General features: G+C 40.4%; 1 protein-coding gene across 6 annotated transcripts in view; it reads right to left on the bottom strand.

The window, feature by feature from the left end:
- The window catches only part of PDE1C (phosphodiesterase 1C), a 380,734-nt gene that overhangs the window by 313,262 nt on the left and 48,499 nt on the right, over positions 1 to 18,973 (bottom strand). For all 6 annotated transcript variants that reach the window (XM_065832649.2, XM_065832651.2, XM_065832652.2 and 3 more), the window contains exon 3: positions 13,323 to 13,494. In XM_065832649.2, coding sequence (XP_065688721.1) covers positions 13,323 to 13,494 — 172 coding nt within the window. The remainder of the gene's footprint in view (positions 1 to 13,322; positions 13,495 to 18,973) is intronic.

Raw genomic sequence — 18,973 nt, 5'->3', positions numbered from 1 at the left:
GAGGTTGCCCTGGGTTCCATATGGTTACAGAGATGTCAGACATGGCACAAATGCTCACCAGACCAGGCAGACTATAGTCAGATGCTGTGGAACAGCAGGTGTCCCTTGCGACATTCAGCCTTTGTGCACTGAGGATGCCAAACAGCATGAACATGGATGCAATTGTCTAGCCAGAGCAAAAGCCAGAGAGGCATATTCTGAAACTTGCACATATTTGGCCCTTAAAAGCCAGGATTTTGTCGATAAAGTTAAAGAAAGAGTTCAACAAAGCCAGCATTTATCTCAGCATGGTCATATAGCAAGCCTGTTTCTCCCACCCTCTCCCCAAAAAACATTTCTTGTTCCAAAAACAGAGAGAGATGGTTCTTGTTCATGCTACCTGTCTGAAACTTTGAGTGAAGTTAGCTTTTGGTGCTTTGTTTCCATCATCATATTCCCCAAAACTCCCACAGAAGTATGAAGACACTCAGAAGAGAACAGGGAACAGGTTGACTGATTACTTTTCTCTCCACCTTAATTGCAATCAATTAGCTCATGTCATTCTGCTTATGGCATCTTAGTTGCCTTTAGTATATACCGGTACAGCTCTGCTAAAGTCAAGTAGTCTAATAAAACTGCATGGATAAAACTGGCAGAGAATCTGGTCTGACACCTGAGGCCATGCCTGGGCCAACAAAACAAAACAAAACCAGAGAATTTTATTAGCTAGCTACTGAAAGTATTTAACAGGTAGTTCCCAATACCATGCCTGGGGAGGGATGAGTGTCATTAAGATGACTTTACCTTTGACAAGATCAAAAAAAGTATAATCCCATTTTGCACAACAATAGATACACAAATTCAGTAATTGAAAGGTTAATGAAAGAATGTGCTTATTTGCTTTTCTGTCACTTGGTCTTACCTCAATGCTGAAGGAAATACATTAGAAAATCTCCCATGCAGTATTTTAGGCCAAGTTCGCCATTGAAATCAACATTCGTAGAGTGTACTGGTTAAAAATAGATTACATCTCAGTCTAGTATCTCTGGGAAGATAAATATTTAAGCAATATTTTTTTAAGACCTAGAGGAAGCTCAGCAGGACCCCTAGAAATGCTTCTGCAGAAGGAACAAGCAGTAACCTCCCTCTGTTACCAGTCTGTGACTCAAGACAGATCAAAGCATTCAGGTGACCCTGGAAATGAACTAATGATTTCTAAGGCTACAAATAATCTCACTAAGACATTTCCCAACTCATGATGATGAAAAAGTTTTCACTAGTTCTTTATGGAAGTGTCTCTGTCATTTGCACTTTCCCTCCCTTCTTAGAGGAAACTTGTTCCGACAAAATTAAATTACTTTTGAGGACTTGTACTAGTATCTCGTTACATGAGTTTCTTCTTTCCTGTCATCTATACGAGCTGTGAACTCAGTGGCACTTTCTTTTGATGAATAGGAGATGAAGCTTGCATTTTAATAGACTTCTCTACGAAAGACTCTATTCACAAAATACTCAGCTTACATAGGAAAAAAGTTAAAACATGTTATTCTCGTTTGTCTCAAACACAGATGGGGAAACTCTCCAGAGAAAAATCCTAGTCGTAAATCTGCACTGCAGATCTCTACTTCATACTGACGTCAGAGGGAGTTCCATGCAGCAGATGTGTGCAGACGATGCAACAAAAATCTGCAATGCAGATAACAGATCCGCAATGCAGATCAGACACCAGGATTTTACTCACCAGGTGATAATTCATCTTCACCATTCCCAAAACAGAATCACAGAGGATGGAGGGGGCCTCTGGAGACCATCCAGTCCAACCCCCTTGCTCAAAACAGCTACAGGAGGTTGCCCAGGACAATTTCCAGGTGTGTTCTGAATATGTCCGAAGATGGAGACTCCACAACTTCTCTGGACAACCTGTGCCAGTGTCCAGACAACCTCATAATAAAAAAATAAAATGAAACAAAACAAAACAAAAAAACCCCAAACACACTGTTTCTTATGATTGAATTATATTTTCTGTATTTCAGTTTTTTACCTCTACCTCTTGTCCTGTCACTAAGAGTCTGACCCCATCCTATGTGCTCCATCCCATCAGGTATTTATAGTGATAAGCTCCTCTCAAGCCTTCTCTCCTCCAGGCTGAACAGTCCCAGCTCTCCTGGCCTCCCCTTTAATGTCAGATGCTCCAGTCTCTTGATCATATTCACAGTCCTTTGCTGGACTCTTTCCAGTGTGCCCCTGTCTCTCTTGTACTGGGGAACCCAAGCACTCCACATGTGGTCTCACCAGTGCTGAGCAGAGAGGATGCTTGACCTGCTGGTGACACTCTTCCTAATGATACCCAGGATGCTGCTGGCCCATTGGATGCTGCAAGGTCATATTGCTGGCTCATAGTCTAAGTTGTCCAACAGGATCCCAAGATTCTTCTGTCCGGTCAGTCAGCCCCCAGTATGTATTGGTATATGGGCTTGTTCCCCACCACAGTGCAGGACTTTGTTAGTACTTGCCCTTGCTGAACTGCACAAGTTTCCTGTCAGCCCAGTTCCCCAGACTGTGGAGGTCCCTCCAGATGGCAGCACACCCATCTGATCTACTAACCAGTCCCCTGGTTTGGTTTTCTTTTTCATCTACAAAATTGCTGAGGGTGCACTGTGCCCCATCATCCAGGTCATTAATGTTAAACAATATGATTGTATAAACCATAACACAGTCATGCTGGGGAAAAAAAAAAAAAAAAAAAAAAAAGGACAACAAAAAAAATCAATCTTTGTAAAATATATTGAATCAATTTGTGCAATTATGAACTTTTCATTAATTATTGTACAACTGCTTCAAAAAGAATGACATATAGAATATGACAAATCTGAGTTTAACCTCATTTCAATTCAGAAAAAAATGAAATTAGTTTTTTAAAAAAGACAGTAATACAGCTGATGTTCTGCTGCAGCACAAAACTAAGGACCCTGTATTCTGTTGATATCAATGAGTAATTTCTGTAAGAAATTAGGACAGTTTTGCTGGCACAACAGCTGATGTGTCAGGATAACACAATTATTCACATTATATAATGAAGTATAAAGCAAAAAGCACTAAGTGGGTGGGTTTTTTTGTTCTTTTGGTTTTGTTTTTTTTTCTGAGGACCAAAGGAATGAGCAAATATGTAAAGCCCAAGTAACACAAAGAAAATCTACATTTCAGGTCATACCTTACCGACACCATACTCAGATGCTCAGAAAGCGCCTTGGCTACATTAGAATTAGAATTAAAGCAGTGGAGAAAAAAGGTGAACAGTCAAAGGCTGTAGTGATTCAACATCTTCAAGCTTCACAGAGTTTTTGTGAAGGCCAGTGGGCATTCCTCAGATGGGAATTTGCTGTATCTAGTCCAGGCCACTTCGATTAGTGTATTATTTGACAGCATTGTTCAAGATTCAGCAAAAACACTCTGCCAAGTTTATCAGGTTTATACCATTAATCAACAAATATGCAAATTTCAGTGTACTGGCACTGTTTTGAAATATCAAGCCACATACTCGCTGCCGTAAATCAGTATAACTCCACAGAAGTCAGCTGAGTTTTCTGCCAATTTTACACCAAATTTGGCCCACTGTCTTTACTCTGCTACACTCTGTAATTCTTTCACTAAGCTACTGTTGACATTGTGGATAATTATATTATAAGCAACTTTAAAACAATTTAGGAAGTGAAGAATCCCTCAAAAGAAGGTACAGTGCCAAAAGACGAATCAAGTTTTCTCAAAATCTCATCTTCAGAATGAATCTGAATATTATTTTATTATGAATAACATTGTTCTGAATTAGCATAGACTTAATTACAACTGCTACAAGAAGCTGGTAAGATAACAAGCATCTTTTTGATTCAGGAGCAGATACTATTAGTGACAATTATATGACAAAAATCAATCTTGATGGTCTAAGTACTGGGAAGATAAATTTTTTCTTCATCTTATAAACTGTAACTACAGAAGCTCAAAGTAATCTAAATGCAGGCTTGTGCACACCATTTAGGAAGAAGGAAAACAAGCTTCTGATAGTGTTCCTTTTTATAATAAACGCTCTTCAGTAGCTGTTATTTAAAAAACAAAAAAAAAAAAAGTCCAAGTCTGGTCCTTTTTCAGCTGAGAGAAGATTTGCTCTGACAAGGAACATGAGAGAGGAGACAGATCAGAGGTACATCTATAACAGGAGGAATCACTGGGCACAAACAGGTACTGAAGCCCATATTCCTGGGTCAATTTCCACACCTCAAAATAAGCCCTTTCCACCAAAAGAAGGTACAAGATTGGTTTTTGCTGGAGTAAGAGCAGCACTGACAGAAAATTCACACTATAGGCCTGGTTTCAAAACAACCAGAGCAAATTTTTAATGTTTAGATCAATTTATAAAGTTCAGAGGGAAACCAAGTTACACACAATAGTTTCAGCAGTCTTGCTGTGGACACTTCAGTAGATTCAGATGCAAAACTTATTGGAATTAAAAAGAAATGTCCCAATCTGCAAACTACAGACAACTGTGGCTCTGACATCTGCAACTGCTGAGTACTCAGATGGATAGTGTGATAATTTCTAAATGAGACTTTCCTATTACATAAAATAGTTTCTGGAAATTGCCAGCAGGAAGCTTAACATGCAAAAAACAGATAAAGAACAGCCATTAGCAAGATACGTGGGTAAGGGGTGTTGACAGTTCACAGCAGCTTTGCTTACCTAGATGTTGCTTTATGTCTACAAAGTCACTGGTAGGCTGAGTTGTAAATTTCTGGCAGAAGAATTTCCAGAAATATATGGCAGTTACCAAAAAATCATTTTGCATGGGGAAGCAAAACAGACAAAACTTTCATCAGAAACCACAGAATCAAAAAAGAGACACACAGAGCAGGGGATGCAAACAGGTGACTCCGAGAACCCAGAGTCTGATGTTAAAGCATTCCCATGGGAATCAGCAATTTGATCCATTGTGTGGGCGACACCTGCAACAGGTACGGGGATTTGCGATGTTACCCAGGTAAATGTTTAGTGTAGATTCTGCCTGGGGTTTCATAAAAATATATGACCCTCAAATTTGTATTTCAGTGCATGAATGGCTAGTATTTTCTTGCGACAGAACAGAGTTTTCTCTACAGATTTGATCACCATACTCAATTAACTGGAGTATCTCCTTTTCCTCCTCCTTCAAAGCTTTTCACACAAAGAAGTGTAGGACATTAGTAAAAATCAAGCTCTTACCCATCAGCCTTTAGAATATTTGGGGTAATTTCATGATTGCTATTGTTGTTATTCACTTCAAAATATTCCTGAACTCTTACTTGCAGGTTTTGTGGTCTCAAACCCAAACCAAACCTGTCCCTGATTGGATTGTATCTGGAGTATGTTTTACCACATCCTTTAGGAAGACATCACACTATAATATACCACTTAACTTCATTGCCGTCAGCCAGTCGTTTAAAAGCAGATGAAACTGCATAGGAATTTCCTTTGAGTGACTTTTTAATGTTTCTTCCTTTTGCAAATTAAAGAACTCAAGATAAAGCTTCAGCAATTGATTAGTCAAAGACTTTTATCTCTGCTCATCACACTCTCTCTGACTGCCAAGAGTAAGAAAGCCACTATCCCATTTTCTCATTGGGAATGAAATATATACCGTGACAGTCTTAATTTAATAACAGGGTGAGCGACTTACAGCTCACAGGACATGTACAGTCTGCCAGGACAATAAATCTGTTCCAGAGCCCGCATTTCCTCCTCCTAAATGCCCTTCAAGTGCAGACGTCAGGATAGAGAAATAGATCAAGTGACCACTGGTCCCCTTCTGGTGTTATTTTGCCTGAAAGCCTAGCTGCTCCTCCTTTTAGGTGATGCTCCATGAGAGTCAGTTCACACCAGGAAACCCTGGACTTCTGTGTGCCCACAGAAAGACCACGCTGGGTGTACCTACATGGCAGGAGGGGAGGGCGTCATGGCATATAATTCACTTAATCTACCAGAATAAGATATGTGGCCGTTTCACCAGGGTGATTAGGCACAATTTATAGCACAATAGCAGTGATGGTAATACCTTTCATTAGCGTCAATTATAGTACTCAAAGCTGCAGCACAAGAAATGACTGGTTTCTGATGCACTTGTGCTTCACATCTTTCTTACCTTCCCCATCACAAGACATTCTGTGACGTGCTGTGTCTCCTGCCACTCTGGTCTCCTTGGGCTTCACCTCCCAATATTGCCCTGTCTGCCTGTGTGGTCACACATGGCACCTGGTTCACAGCTGCACACACGTGTGATTAGCTGGAGAGTATGTCAGCGCTGGTCCTTCAGAGAGCATCTCTCAGAGGTCGCCTTGTCTTTCTCTTATCCATCCCTTCAGTGGGACCCTTTTTAATCCTACCATCAGTTTCCACAAAACAGGCAGGAACTAAATGCCTTTGAGATGTCCACCACTCTGTTAAGCTACTAACCAAGTTCAGCTAATGTTTATGAAGTTAATGGGAAGGCTGACTGAGACACACAGTCATTTCCCGAGGAAAAGGATAGCCATTTTTCCTTAGGAAACCAGGCTAAAAACTATGTCAATGGGAATTGCAGGACATCCCAGTCTGGTATTAGTATATAGAGGCTATTCATCTCTCATGGTGGAGATCACTAAATAGTGCATTTTTAAATACTTCCTTATCAGTACAAAGACTATCCTTAAATTCTCATATTTTCCTATATATGACTGCCTGCCCATATACAGTTTCTTCTGTAAAACCGCAAGGAAGACTGGGCTGGCAAGTTCAGTAAGCCACACAATTAATTGCAGACCCTTGAACAGCCTTGTATACCCACATGAGTGCTACACAGACATTTGAGATGTGGTTGCACAGGTAGACCGGGTTTGGATTTAAAAAGACATCTGCCCTCTGTCTGTGGTGGGGGCCAGTGTAGTCCATGTCAAGGACTGGGGGTGAGCTGTGTGCTCACAAAGCCAGAAGTAGAAGCCTTGCACAGCTGAAAAACAAATGCTCAGGGTTTATTATGGTACACGATTCAGGTGACATATGTCAGGCAGTGTGGTCAAGGACAGGTATTGATCTGTCGTAGAATCACAGAATGTCTTGAGTTGGAAGGGACCCACAAGGATCATCGAGTCCAGCTCCTGTCCCTGCACAGTTCACACCATGTGTCTGAGGGCCTTGTCCCGTCTCTTCTTGAACACTGTCAGGCTTGGGGCCATGACACCTCCCTGGGGAGCCTGTTCCAGTGCTCCACCACCCTCTGGGGGAAGAACCTTTTCCTCATGTCTAACCTAAACCTCCTCTTGTACATCTTCCTGACATTCCCTCGGGCTCTGTTGCTGGTTGCCAAGTCCTCAAAGCAGGACTTCTTTACTACTAGGATTCTACCTATTTGTGGAGCTTCATCTCAAACTCTTGTTCCCATTTTGGAAGTGGCTTCACTCTCTGCCTTTCAGAAGCACAGCTCTGTTAGGACACGCACAGTCCATCTGAATTTCTCAACTTGGGTCTTTTGATGTGTCTGATATTTACAGGGACAGAATCGCTTGCTTTGCTTGTCATCAATAATACATCTATCCTATGAAGAACAAGAAGACTGTGATATCAAAAAAAAAAAAAAAGAAAAAGAAAGAAAAAAAAAGGCAGAAAAGTCTATTTCTCTTTCAACTGCCTGAAAAAACACCTTCTTCCTGGACCTGTGTGGAAATATGCAAAGAGAGAGAGAGAGAGAACGCAGCCTTTGAACAGTAACTGGTATAAATCTTTCTCCTCTGATCATTCCCCCTCTGACTCATAAATCTCAATCTACCAAGAAATGAGTGCATAGCTCTCATGAAGCATAACATGCACCTAGAAGGGAGGCACAATTAAAAGCAGAGACAAGACAGACAAATGATGTGGGAGCCATTTCCTTAATGAACAGAACAATTTTTGCTTCTTATTCATTGCAATGAGTATCAATAAATAACAGGAATAAGCAACAGGTTTGAATGGAACACAGATGAATTTAAGTTTAATGCGAGTAAAATGCCTTATAATAAGTCTGGATTGAGAAAGATGTTGAGAAGGATGGTTTTCAGAGACACTTCTTACATTTTAAAGTTTAGTGAAACCTGGGTCTGCTGTAGATGGGTATAAAAAACAATGAGAAAGTATCTTTCATGTTTCCAGCCTTGTGCTGTCTTTTTTTTTTCTAACCAGTTAGGGCAAGTGAGACTCATCTTTCATTTTTGTGTGTGGTTTGGTTTGGTTTAGTTTTGTTTTGTTTTTTTTTTTAATATCCAAATAAAAAAGGCAATAAAAAGTATGGAGACTGAGGGAGGACAGGCTTTATTCTACTCCACAACTAGCCCCCAGCTCCTTTTCTTCTGTCATGATCACAGCTCTCCTGCACAGCATCACCTCCCTCTCCGATTTTCAGACTCCACATGCGAGCTTAGATAGTTACAGCTGAGCTTTAGTGCTGCCCAGAGAGCTGGGCTCAGGCAAGGCAGGGGGAAGGAAGGTTCATACCCCTTATTCCCACTAATGCCATCTTGACCCACACGACTTTGTTGGTAAGAAGGACAGGGAACTGCTTGAGAGAGTCCAGCACAGAGCCATGAAGATGATTAAGGGAGTGAAGCATCTTCCTTATGAGGAAAGGCTGAGGGAGCTGGGTCTCTTTAGTTTGGAGAAGAAGAGACTGAGGGGTGACCTCGTTAATGTTTATAAATATATGAAGGGTGAGTGTCACAAGGATGGAGCCAGGCTCTTCTCGGTGACAACCAATGATAAGACAAGGGGCAATGGGTATAAGCTGGAACACAGGAGGTTCCATTTAAATTTGAGAAGAAACTTCTTCTCAGTGAGGGTGACAGAACACTGGAACAGGCTGCCCAGGGAGGTTGTGGAGTCTCCTTCTCTGGAGACATTCAAAACCCATCTGGACACATTCCTGTGTAACCTCATCTGGGTGTTCCTGCTCTGGCAGGGCGATTGAACTGGATGATCTTCTGAGGTTCCTTCTAATCCCTAATATTCTGTGATTCTGTAACCGAGGCTTGTGGGCTGGCTCCCAGCATGTGGTGCTGTGAGTGAAGCTTTTGCGTTTGGAGCAGGGCAGTATCACCTCTGTCCTGCAGATCAAGCAACCAGTAGTTGGCATGAGCAAGAGTTTACATCACCCACAACTGAACCAGAAGTACAAGATTAGCTGCCAGTATGATTTAAGACTCCCAAAGCAGAACAGAAGCAGATAAAGAAAGGAAAGCAAACTGTCCTTGGAAAGATAAAGAAACTTTGCAGCTGACATAGGTAAAGCAGCTGTTAAGGTAAGCAGGTGTTACCAGCTTCAAGCTGAAAATACTTTGAAAGATGACAGAAATTTAGAACCCATGTGAGCATGGAGCTTAAAAACACTCTGACCTGGAAGGAACTGAATCTGCCTCTCTGGTTCCCAGGACACATGGCCTTTGTAAAAGACAACATGTACCTTTTCCAGTTCAGCATAGCTATATAGGTATCCAGTAAGGCTTGTCTAGCACAGGACGGAAGGTCTTTGCCTCATCTGCTGACTGTTCAGCTGCCTGCTACCCTGATTTATCACTTTGGAAACACTGCCGCCCCAAGGCCCAGTATGCTCAATAGAGCTGGAATACTGCACAACTGCAGACTAAATTTAAGTATCATGTAGGCCCTGGACAAGGACGGGAGCTTGCACTGAACATTTTGTCTCAGATGAGCCTCTCCCTTCCTCTGTGGGCATCCCAGTCATTTTGTACCATGGGCTCTCTCCTGCCACAAGATCCAGCGTGGCTATTAGATCCCGTAAGCACCACCACGGTCACATACCCCAGTGCAGTGTCCCAGGTCTCCAGACTCAAAATAATACTCCATTTCTCCTGTACATCAAAACTGAGCAACTCTAGAAGAAATCGTGACATCTTGGATTCATCAAATTTTCGGCCAGATCAGTGCCACCATGGTGACTTGGTTCACTCTAGGCAGCGGTCTGGGGACAAATGCAGCAGTTTCTCTTGTATCCTTCAATATAATAATGCACTTCTATAAACTTCTCAGTGGTATTTGCAGAACAGCACCCAAACCTGTCTTGTTTCTTTGCTGCCCATGATGGGTGCCAGTCTGGCATTAAAACACTTGGGTACAGTTGCCAGGGAGCAACACACAGAAGCTAACACAGGCTGTGAAGTTACTACATGGTCTCCTCAGGAGCGCATTAATCACCACTTAATTCTTACTGATACAGATAGAATCAAAGAAGAAATTTTTTCCAATGAGGGAGGTAAAACACTGGCCCAGGTTGCCCAGAGAGGTGGTAGATGCCCCATCCCTGGAAACATTCAAGGCCGGGCTGGACAGTGCTCTGAGCAACCTGATCTAGTTGAAGATGTCCCTGCTCATTGCAGGGGGGTTGGACTAGATGATCTTTGAAGGTGCCTTCCAGCCCAAACTATTCTATGATTCTACAAATGATCTTTTTTTTCTTGTCAAGAGGGGATAATCCACCATTCTCCATATTCCACTGTATTTTCCCATATAATTCAAATTGGTGCCTCCCCTGCTTTTACTAGACAAATAAAGACCAGTGAGAATGAATTTTAAAGTCTGTATTGGAAGCACTGCAGTAGTATAACTAGTCAAGACACAAATTATTTATGACTGTTCACTCAGTGCAATACTCCAAACAAGAAGACACTACAAACTCATTCAATTTTGTCTTTAGAAAGGTACTTAACCTTGTTTAGACTAATCTTGTGTTTGTTCTTGGCACCTTCAGAAAAGAAAGAGTAAAGAAATTGTATAAGAGAATGAAGACCATCAGAACACTTTTTAATTATGGAGAGATCATGCACTATACTTATTTGGGGTATGGTGAGGGGGTTTCTTTGGTTTGGGTTTTGTTTCACATCTTAGATATGGATTATTACTCCAAGAGAAGAACAACTGAAATGACCGAAATAATCACATTCCTCTTTTTGTGTTTAAATGCATTTGAAGCTCATACCTAGATGTTGAACAAAATCAAATATAGATCTCTTCCTGATCCTCCAAGCTACAGAACAATAAGTACCGCACAGTAGAAAACAACATCTAATACCAGAGGTGGCAACTGGGATTTCACGCCGCTCATATGCACTCACATAAAAAGATATGCAATCACAAGGAAGTGTGACTCATATGACACTGGAGAGACATTTTCTTTTTAACTATGCATGAAAGGCATAGCATTGCCATACACTGTTCTTACAGCAGTGAATCAGAAGTAGAAAGGGAGTTGCTGCACTTCGCAGTTTGTAGCAGTCACATTCCGTAACACCTGGTCCTTCCCTCTGTAAAATCAGTTCATACAAGACCAACATTGTCCAAACACATCCTGAGATTCAAATACCAGATTCCTAATTAAGACATGGCAGGCTGGAAAACCTGTAAAGCGTATTTCATTCCTCAAAAGGCAACAGGGTTGTAATATCTGCCACTAGTGTGTAGCAAACAAGAAACAAGGAAAGCAGGTGCCTGCCAGACAGTGGCAGGCACTGGGACACACCAGTGAAACTCTGTCAAGGAACCACTGAAGATCGCTACCCACAGAAGACCATGATGAATCAAACATACGACCCACTGTACAAAAGATGCTACTCAGTCTGCACCATAATATCAACAAGATCCAAACTGAATCAAACCACTGCAGTGTTTTATTTTCTCATGTCTTCGGAGAGTAATTGTGATGTACTCTCTTACCTTCCATTCCTCTGCATAGCTCTTAAACACACATGGCGCTTCCTGTCTTTATAAAACTAGACACTTAAAATTTATTGTAACAAAAATTAGTCTGGATTTCCATCTATAAAAGCCTCCAAAAATGCCACATTGCACAGTAATTTCTACACTGATGAAACAAAAAGGTCTGTAACGTTCATAACACCATTAAAACTGCATTAGCAAAACTATTTCGCTAAATTCCAACTCATCAGTCTTTATTATGCTATATACAAGCTCACTTCTTCCAAGAGTCACCCCTGCTACATAATCAAATCATACCATTTGAAACACTGTGACATTATTTTGTCATATAAAATTGTTGAAATTATCTTGATTATGGCAATGTAAGGATAGCTGTCACCTAGAATTTGTAATGAGAAGTGAAAGCTGAAAAAGAGTTAGATCTCTTGAAATTATAGATTTTAAATATCAGAGACCCAAAGTTTTCAAAAGCCATCAAATACCACAGGTCATCATAAAAGGTGGATCAAGGTTCTGAAACACTTGTCCTGAATAATTCCAATGGAAATAATAAAGAATGAAAATGTGCTATGGAATTACAGGATTTATTTATATAGACTGACATAAACTCACTTTACGGTAATATGTTTTTAAGTGTCAAGCAGTATAAAAAAGTTATCTGAAATTACACCTAATATAATGGCTTAAATAAGTACCTTCAAAATAATGATTGTGTGAAGACTGAAGCAAGTTTGACAGACTGAGGTATAATCAAACTCATTGTAGTCAAAGAAATTTATCTAAAGCAAAACCCATTTTATGCTTGCATAAATGTGTTTAATACAAAAGAAAAGTAGATAATAGTTTTTCAACAACAAAAGCTCAAAATACACTTGAAAAAATGAATTCTGCCACTTGCTTTGCTTTTACTGGGCACACCAATTTTCACTTTTTGGCCAAAGATTCATTCCATACACACAACTTCTCTATTTTATCTCATTTGAGAAAATTATTTTCAGAAAACATGGCTTCAAGAAACATCTGACAACATTACATCCGCATGATTAAATAAAAGAGAGGAAAACCCAGCAGCAGATATATCACACAATTTACAACAGCAGCAACTGCTTGCTTGCAAGTCCCTGGCCAGAATCCTTCTCCTTGACAAAATAAATTAACACTGGACAGGTCTCAAGACAATACATCAACAGAAAAGGTTTAGCTCTCCCTTGCATCAATAAAGCACATCATCTGACCTAAGTACAAGTCTTCCTCACTAAACCACTTTCAAATGAAACGACACCCAACTTCAAAGACATCTTCAGGTAATGAACTGTCTTTGTTGATCATTTTGACTAGTTACAGATTTTATATCTGTCTACTCCTTAATCTTTTAAGAAGGCTAATCAGGTCTGAGAAGTGAAAGACAAGTCCAGTCAGTATTACTTATGGACCACTTTTTTTCCATTCTTGTTCAGTACAAAGATATGCAGCATTGCAGAATCCTTCCATATCAATTTCTCTCACCAAATTCACACTGCAGACTTAATCTTAAAAAGATATCCTCCCTAAGGATAATCAAAGTAAATCCGTATCTGTCAGACCTGAAAGATGTTTTCACCAATGCCTCAGGACTGTCCACTGGTGGGAGTTCATCCGCTAAGATTTCTTCAGGAGGTCTAGGGTCACTGACGATGGTTGGCTTTGGCCTTTCCTTGAGGTTGCCAGTCAGCCCACCGATAATGGTGTTCCACAAGCAGTTCTGTGATTTAGACCCTGAAAAAACACAGAGTGAGAAGGAAAAGAAATCAATAGGCCGATCGTCCAGTCTCTCAGCAGTCTGGAAAACAATGATTGTCTGTTACCTTTATTGGGATTAAGCCTGAAAAACGGAAATAAAGCTCGAAGTGGAAACACTAACAATGAGGTCCAAATGCAAGACTGCAATGCTACCCATTAAAAAAAAAAAAAAAAAAAGATTACAGAACACAGAGCTTTCACATCTTGATAAAAAATATCCTCTCCACATTATACTTAGATTATAGCTTAGCATATATTGATGTGGCTGTATTTTAAGACAAAGAGCTGACCAAAAAACAAAGTACCAAATCAAAACAATATTAATCATTGACTTTCTTAGATTAATGTTAATAGTGAATAACTAGTATCACTGAAGTACTAGTATCAGAAAACACATTTCTTTTTTGCTGAAACTTTAACTTTTCTCAGTAGACATCCAAATGCCAAAGTATTTCTATGGATGGTCTTTCTACACTTATTTAGAGGTGTCACCAGGTGCCTCTTGCATGCCATTCATAGAACCGATCCCCATCTGTAAGTCTAGTGCCACTAACAAAGTACAATTAGCATCCTTCAGTCAGATGTCCTCCCCACCTTTGGAAGAGAGAATACATGACTTACATTTCATAAAATTTAAGTACTTGTTTCGTATTTTCAAAAATTTCCAAATGGCCTCTGAATAAATTAGGCACTTCTGAAAATCCCAGTGATACTACTGTGCTGAACACCTGTGTCACATTCTGACTGTCAAGTATTATAGAATATACATCGGTGAGTTAGGAGGTCCCAAGAAGAGCAGCTAAGTACTGGAATACTAATTATTTCAGTTAAGAGACTTTCCACAACAGAGGTGCAGCAAGCATCTTACTGGATTCCAAAGTAATAAGACATAACAGCTTTGCTGCTAGTCATTCTCCACAGGCTTTTTATCAATATGCAAAAAGAAAAAGCAAACAAGATTCTGATAAATGAGGTATTTCCAAAGTCAGCAACTGATCTTTCTAAGAGACTGCATGGGTAAAATTTTCTATTATTTTCCTGGTATTCAGACTTAATTGGCCAGCAGAGACAATTAAGAAACAAATAGTGGACCTAACACATATGGATTAAGGTTGACTTTTTGTTGCAGTACACACTAAGTATACACTAAGAAGAAACCAAATAGAAGAGCTGTTATCCCATGTCTCCTGGGGATATATAATGAGAAATTACCCGGTTAGAAGAAGCAATATCTGCCACTGCACACAATTGATGGCAGCCTTATTTTGCTGGTTGTCTTCAACATCTTGCTTTCACATAGCCTAAATGGCGCGAAAACAGATCAGCAAGAATCCTCAGTCTAGCTTGCTCATTCCAAAGTAGTTTTCAGAGTATTTCCCAGCTAATCAGGAAAGCGTCATACTCATAGGGTTCTCTGCTTTTAATTATCAGCAGATATTTAATCTGCAAGGACCATATTTAGCCAGATTTACAGGTAGCCTTGATGTCCTGTGCTGAGTACTGTGCTACAATAGCTAGAAAAATATCTCCTCACACCATGTAGTCCGAAGTAATGCCTACACAACAGCTGCAGAAATAAAAGCAACATCCATACATCCTCATAATTCAAGGACTTGCAATGTTATGGCAATATCACTGTTTCTGTTCTTCAGACCACCATGCAAATTTCCCCAAATTTCTTAATTTTACTTTAATAGTTAAGTGTTTGTTTTCCCATTCTGTAAGGGCAAATATAAAGGATGTAAGAGTTTTACATTATCTGACCATACAGGCTGCATGTGATAAAGTCAAAAATATTGTGATTCCCTGTAGTATGTTGAGAGGATGATTTATTTTGCAAAAGTATGGCATACTCAGCACAGTTGGAACCAGAAGTTTATGGTCAACATGAAAAATAAGTTGCCATCCAGCCATACATACTGCACACTAAGACAGGAGAACAGGACATCAACGCCTGCAGAAAAAGTTGCTGTGAACTGTTAAAATACTATTTTGTGGAAAAGTGGCTTTCTGAAGCTACTTTTATAATTCTGAGGGTTTCCCCTGCAATTACTGCAAGAAACCTGCTGAGCTTCCCAAACCACGACCTTCTCCATATTTCCTCACATCTACCCTTTCATAGAATCATTTCAGCCAGAAGAGACCCTCAAGATCATTGAGTCCAACCATAACCTAACTAACCTAACTCTAGCACTAAACCATGTCCCTAAGAACCTTGTCTAAATGCCTTTGAAACACCTTCAGGGATGGTGACTCCACCACTTCCCTGGGCAGCCTATTCCAACGCCTGAGAATCCTTTCTGGGAAGAATTTTTTCCTAATTTCTTTGATTCCAGAATTCCTCCAGCTTGTCAGGTGAAGGACAACTCTATGGTCCAGGAGAAAGACATATTGGCCTTTTTCTGCACTTACTAGATACAAGTACCTTGCTGGTTGCACTACCACTGAAAGCCAAGAGTGACAGGTTAACTAACTGCTACTCAAAACCATATAATCACTCAAATCAAACCTTTTTCTTTATTTATTCTTTAAACAAAAATGGGGGGAGAACATTTTTCCACATATATAGTTCCTTTCCCTATGTTCTCTGCACATACACCTGTAACTTTTCCTCCAGCAAGGATCCCACGCAGTTTTCCTCTGTGATGAGATCTAGACTGTAGACCCAGATGTATTTGGCTTTTCTGAAGAACGACAGCAAATCATCCAATTAACATGAATTAACCAGCTTCACTAGAGAAATGAAATGCCATGCCCACTCGTCCCAATCAGGGCTCAGCCTGCCCACAGTGATGCTCTGGTGAAAGGCATTTGGCAAATGATTGTTTTACTCATCAGGCCTGAGCAGACACCAGCCAGGAGCTTCCAGCTGCCTGAAACACTGAAAACCTGCTGAACTTAAGTCTTCACAAAGACTGATGGCACAGTGAGATACTGGGCACATTAACTGCTGCTAAAGACAGCAGTCACCTCTTGAATTAGAAGTCTCCTAAATGGACTAGAATTTGACATTTGAGAATACAGGAGGTTGGGTAGCCCTGGCATTAGAATGAATAACACTTAACTCAATTTTAATTTCAAATCCTTTTGAATAAATGTAAACGTTTGCAAAAATGCTTCTCCCTCATTTTATTGTACTCTGTCAAAGATTATTACAGCTGAGCTAGAGGCAAAAGCAAAATAGATTTAGTTGTTAAAATTTAAAAAGCAGGGTAGGTGTTCAAATACTTTCATATAGCCTGAAAATATTGTTACACTGCAAGTCTGGCTACCTGGAGCACCGATAACCATGGAACTACCGTCCCCATTGCCCCACTTATCAACACCAGCAGCCTTTCCCTCTTCTTTGTTACTGAACTAACGGGGAAACGGCTCCGTGTTGCACAGAGCTGCGGACAACAGCCAGGATAGACAAAGCTTATCTGTGTTTCAGTAGGTTATCTTGCCTATGGTTTGTGCACAGAAAGTCAGGTCAGGTAAACAAGGCCAGCCCAAATGGGTATGGTTTGTTAAGTGCTCAGTGACAGCCCAGCTTTGTTCCCACTGAAATCTCTGAAGGTTTTATTCTTGATCTCAAACGGGCAGCTGTTACAGAGTGATGGAAATCCTGTTCTCTGTTGTGAAGATGAACTTACTAATTGCCTTTTGATTAATCATTTGAGTGAATGTGAAAGGCACGATCCAGGAAGCCACCCAGTCTCTGGTTTGTGACTCGGGCACAAGACAATAATCCTCAATGACTTCAGCTGTTGCTTGAATCCTTGTCCTCACATGCTGCAGCTTTTTCTGCCATTCAGTCAGGATTTTTTGAATGTTTGGTCTACACTCCACTATTTGTTTAATGAAACATGGTATGGTAGAGTAGGTTATAGTACTCTCAGCATAGATTTGGGCATCACGCCTTCAACTCACATTAGCACAGCACATGCCTCAGACACTTCCCTCCTTTCCATAACACAGTTCCCGTTCTAATTTTCTTTCCCATTCCCAGAGAGTTATCACCTTATATTGCTCATGACAACACAGTCATCATTAATGATACCCTATGAGAAGATAGCTGGATCATTAAATCCTCAACGTGACTCTCAGATCACTAAATTATCTCCTAACGATGAAGGTCTGGTTTACAATTTGAATTATCTCACTTCAGTCCTATATCATGTGTCTGTGACTGTTTCCCAACAAGTTTATCTAAGTGTTCCTCTCTGCATTGCATTTCTGTTATTGTTGAATAGCCTGCAGCCCTGATATTCCCTCCACACTTAATCCCATGCAGCTCTGGGTCATACAATGAGGCCTTATAAAGGGGTAACCTCTGCTTTTATTCAGCCGATATCCATCTGCTGGTCTGTTCTCTCCTATGTAATGCCAGGCACCCCTAACTCTGCAAATAAGGCTTGGCCACCTGCCTGTGAGACAGGATTAAAGCAGGAACGCAACCTGGTTGTTCCTGGGTGCCAGGCCTGCACCCTATAGATATTCACCAAAAAAACCACAAGTTCTTATGAATGTCAGAATCAGAACTGAAGTGCCAGTTCAGTTTCAAATGTCATGACATTATGCTTGACCTACTTGTCAGGCAATACTGCAGCATGAAGTCCTCATAACCCCAACATCCAGGAATAAACAGTGCTTGGGTTGAATTTTCTAATTCTGTGCCAAGCATTCATAATGGACAAAAAGCAGAGTGATAAAGAACCTGAAAATGTTTGTGTTTACACTTACATTTCTCTCCTCTGTGATTTCCTTTGCCGTATTAATTTTCCTGGTTGAACCAGCCAAGACTGATCAACAGAGCCCCTTTTAAGCTTTACTGTCTACAATGTGAAGGAAAATAAACCCTAAATCAGGAGTAAGGAATGCCAGTACAATTTTCTCTCAGTCCTGTTCAGTCTGGTCCATCACCTTTTAAGTCACCACACGCAACAGATTTCATAGCCACCGAAGTTGCTTTTGCACTATGCACCTTAGCTACCTATGTGAGGTACAGCATGCTCAGAGTGCCATCCTGTGACTGTGTGAAATACTGCACCACAGATGTAAATTAATTTGATGTTTTGATCTGCACCACTCATCGTGATAGCAAATGCCCACTTTTAATGATAAGGGGATTTTTCCCTGCAAAGTGATCACAAATTATCATTAAATTGCATGCATTATGAATATAATTTCCTATCTCCATCCTCATTCCTACATATTTTGTCACATGTGTTTTTAATAATTCATATGGTCAAAATCATGGTCAGTTGGTGCTACACTACCAGATGCACCCCTTTGTTTTGTTGAAACTTGCGTCACTTATTTCAAATCCCAAGCCACAACCTTTAGTTCCCAACCTTTCTGTGTCAAGCAGAAGGTGATGTAGGGGCTTTCAGTACAGTTTAATGACATTTATCATGGTCTATTTCTAATACTTGCCCCAAATCTCTTTGTAGCCACTGTAGCCAAATTCAGT

The sequence above is a fragment of the Patagioenas fasciata genome, chromosome 2, assembly GCF_037038585.1.
Source record: "Patagioenas fasciata isolate bPatFas1 chromosome 2, bPatFas1.hap1, whole genome shotgun sequence".
NCBI lineage: Eukaryota > Metazoa > Chordata > Aves > Columbiformes > Columbidae > Patagioenas > Patagioenas fasciata.
Note: the sequence above shows the minus strand (reverse complement) of the source record. Positions and strands in the feature narration are given on the sequence as shown.